At 36.6% G+C, this 3,158-nt stretch overlaps 1 protein-coding gene across 1 annotated transcript; it reads right to left on the reverse strand.

Annotated features, from left to right (window-relative positions):
* Positions 1–254: 254 nt before the first annotated feature.
* LOC119987688 (cytochrome P450 71D9-like) lies at positions 255–1,980 on the reverse strand. The gene is made up of 2 exons (XM_038832609.1): positions 1,081–1,980; positions 255–878 (listed from the first exon to the last, which is right to left on the reverse strand). The coding sequence occupies exons 1-2, from the start codon at positions 1,978–1,980 to the stop codon at positions 255–257; spliced, it is 1,524 nt and encodes a 507-aa protein (XP_038688537.1).
* Positions 1,981–3,158: the final 1,178 nt, after the last annotated feature.

Genomic DNA, 3,158 nt, shown 5'->3' on the forward strand with positions numbered 1-3,158 from the left:
TTTAACTACAATAAAAGCCACTATTATCTTTACTAGGGTTGCTTTGTCTGCACTTAAAGGAAAATTTATTGCATAAGTAACAGAAACTACAGTAATTAAAGAACAAGAAATCTACTTGTAACGTCAGTAAAGGAGACTAATCCCCATTTCATTTTGCTGAGCAGATACAAGATAACTAACCACGGTCACATGGTGTGGAAAAAAAAAAACAACATTGGAACTAAATCACACAATTCAATGGTAGCTTTATGTTTTCACTGAGCAATTGTAGCATGGTACGGAATGGGGATTACATACAGATCAGTCTTTCTTCCAACTGAAGCACCAAAACTCTCTGTCATGTCCAGCTCTTCTTGTTTGATGTTGTTAGGGAGCTTCCAGTCGAAATGGTAAAGTAACTTTGCAAGTGTAAGCTCAATGTTTGCTATTGCAAATGATATGCCAGGGCACATCCTCCTTCCAGCACCAAATGGGATAAATTCAAAGTTATTTCCCTTGTAATCAATGGAACTATTGACGAATCTCTCGGGATAGAACTTCTCGGCATCAATCCAATAATTCGGATCCCTTCCAATAGCCCATACATTAACGATGACTTGGGTTTTGATGGGTATGTCATATCCGAGAATTTGACATCCCTCTCTGCAAAGTCTTGGAATTGCCAGCGGAGCAGAAGGGTGTAATCTTAGAGTTTCTTTGATAACTAATTTCAAGAATTCTAGTTCTTCGAGTCCGGCTTCATCTACATATCCTTTTCTATCAAAGACCCGCCTCACCTCTGCTTGAGCCTTTACCATAGTTCTTGGAATCTTTATCAATTCTGACATAGCCCATTGTAAAGTTGCAGATGATGTTTCACTCCCAGCAACCAACATGTCCTGAAAGATAGATTGTGTTTAACAGTTGAAATTAAGTACTTTTTTGTTTCCCCTACATATTCCTAAGAAAAATGAAAGGTAAATTGATTTTCATAGTATTTGCACAAAGGGGCATAGACGACAATGATTTGTTAAGAGTAATAGTTAGCTCTGAAGGTCATTAGTGCAATCTGCACTAATGACTTGAACAAGATATGCTTACCAATACAACTGCTTTGATATTGTCTGCTGTCAAGGGGAACTGAAAGTCTCCATATTCCTGAAGATTCAAGAGAACATCTACAAAATCATCGGCAACTTCCTCACTAGAATCAATTGCCGCCTTCTTAACTTTATGTTCAACGATGATGTTTTCAAGTATCTTATCAATTTCATGATGCAGCTTCTCAAGCCGAGTCCTCATCCCGCTGATCATATGAAACAATTTTATGGAAGGGAACATATCAGCCAAACTGAAACCTCCAAAAACCTCTGCTACTTCTCCTACAAGTGGTATAAATGCTCCATGTTTGTCGCCACTCTTTCCAGTTGCCGCCTTTGAAATGATTGAGTATGTTAAAGAAATTAACATCTTGCTCAGGTTGATTTTCGTCATGGCCTTCAAAGAAATGGATTTGATGAACTCCGAGACCTCTTCCTCTCTGATGGATTGCATCGCTTGAACCCTTTTTCCGCTCAACAACTCTACTGTGCACATTTTACGCATATGTCTCCAGTAATCTCCATATGGTGCAAATACAATATCTTTGAAGTTGTATAATAGGATCTCTGCGGCAAGGGCATAAGGTCGAGTGGAAAAAGTAATATCATGGGTTTTCATTACTTCTTTGGCAATTTCTGGAGAAGAAACAACAATGGTGGACAATTCACCAAGCTGAAGGTGCATAAGAGGTCCATATTTGTTGGCTAAATCTCTTAGGCGGCGGTGTGGCCGAGAACCAATCATTTGATGCATGTTTCCTATCAATGGTAGCTTCCATGGTGAGGGAGGAGCAACGACAGAATTTGATTTCTTGTTTTGTGATTTGCTCCATATTCTCAGCAGCATAAGAAAGAAAACAAGAAAGGTGAAGATAATTGGAAAAGGAATTTGATTATCCATGATGAAGTGGAGATGGAGGTGAAGCTGCTGTTTGTATCAAGATTTTAAACTAATTGTGGAGCAACGGAGATGATAGAACCAAGATGCAGAATAAAATCCAAATCTAGGTCAGCTGAAGATGACTTGTATTAATAAAATCCTTTTGTTGGAATAGTTTATCTCAAAGATAAAAACTATTCTATTGACATGGAACATGTTAATTAACCAACTGTTCTTTTATTAATTTTTTCTACTCAATGAAGAATCATAGTAGAAGCAAGATTCTTTCCTCATCTGTAGTTGGAGTTTTGTTTTCTAGTAAATTCAAGGGATAAGTAACAGAATAGCAAGGATGTATCAAGTCGAAAAAAATGATCGATCAAGCCCTTGTACTTGGCCCTTTTTTGAAGGTACGGGGGCTATTTCGTTATTTATCCCTAAATTCAAATAAAACAACATAAATAAAACAACATGCTTGTATGTTTTCTCCTTTTTTACGATTCGTGGGGGTCATGCCATTGATTTTTTTAGGAGTAAGGAATCAAACATGGCACCTCGTACAAAGAGCAGGCCAACAATAATTCAACTATTGCTCCTTGTCCGATTTTTAGCACCCTTTGATTAATATTTCAAAGGCATTTCTAATTATCTAAACAGTATCGACTGTAGCCAATACTTTCTATAGATACAACATGCATTTTCTATATATGCTTACCTCAATTTTGTTTTTCATCTTTGTTTGTTTTATCCAGCGTAGTCCGGTGTGCTCAAGTTGTTTGTTTAGTCTACCCAAGTATATCTCGACGTAGTTTTTTAATCCGATATTTTGCCAACTTTATGTTTGAAGTTCTCAGATGTAATCCATCTTTATGGTGGCTTGAGTACTTATGGGCGTCAAATTCTCTTGTCTAAGTTATTGAGTAAATGAATACAATTAGCTATGTGACCTTTTTCAAAAAATAATAATTATTAGACTGTCTAAAATAAATTCCCTTGGTGGTCTAATTATTCCCTTTTTCAAACATGCATAGAATATATAAATTGATGTTTTTATAGACAGCCATGGATCCGTCAATAATGTAGGTAGGTCCGTGTGTTACTGTTTTACAAAATGATCGTTTTACAGATACTGTATAATCTGTGTGTGAAGGAAAAATATGATTCTCATGAATGTCGTTGGGGTACATTATTTTATTACT

The sequence above is a fragment of the Tripterygium wilfordii genome, chromosome 21, assembly GCF_013401445.1.
Source record: "Tripterygium wilfordii isolate XIE 37 chromosome 21, ASM1340144v1, whole genome shotgun sequence".
In the NCBI taxonomy this organism is placed as follows: domain Eukaryota; kingdom Viridiplantae; phylum Streptophyta; class Magnoliopsida; order Celastrales; family Celastraceae; genus Tripterygium; species Tripterygium wilfordii.

Excerpts from the sequence above, each read along its gene's own strand:
- LOC119987688 (XM_038832609.1), bottom strand. The coding sequence starts at position 1,980 with ATGGATAATCAAATTCCTTTTCCAATTATCTTCACCTTTCTTGTTTTC. Across the intron at positions 879-1,080 it reads ATATCAAAGCAGTTGTATTG|GACATGTTGGTTGCTGGGAG; the intron begins GTAAGCATATCT and ends TCTATCTTTCAG.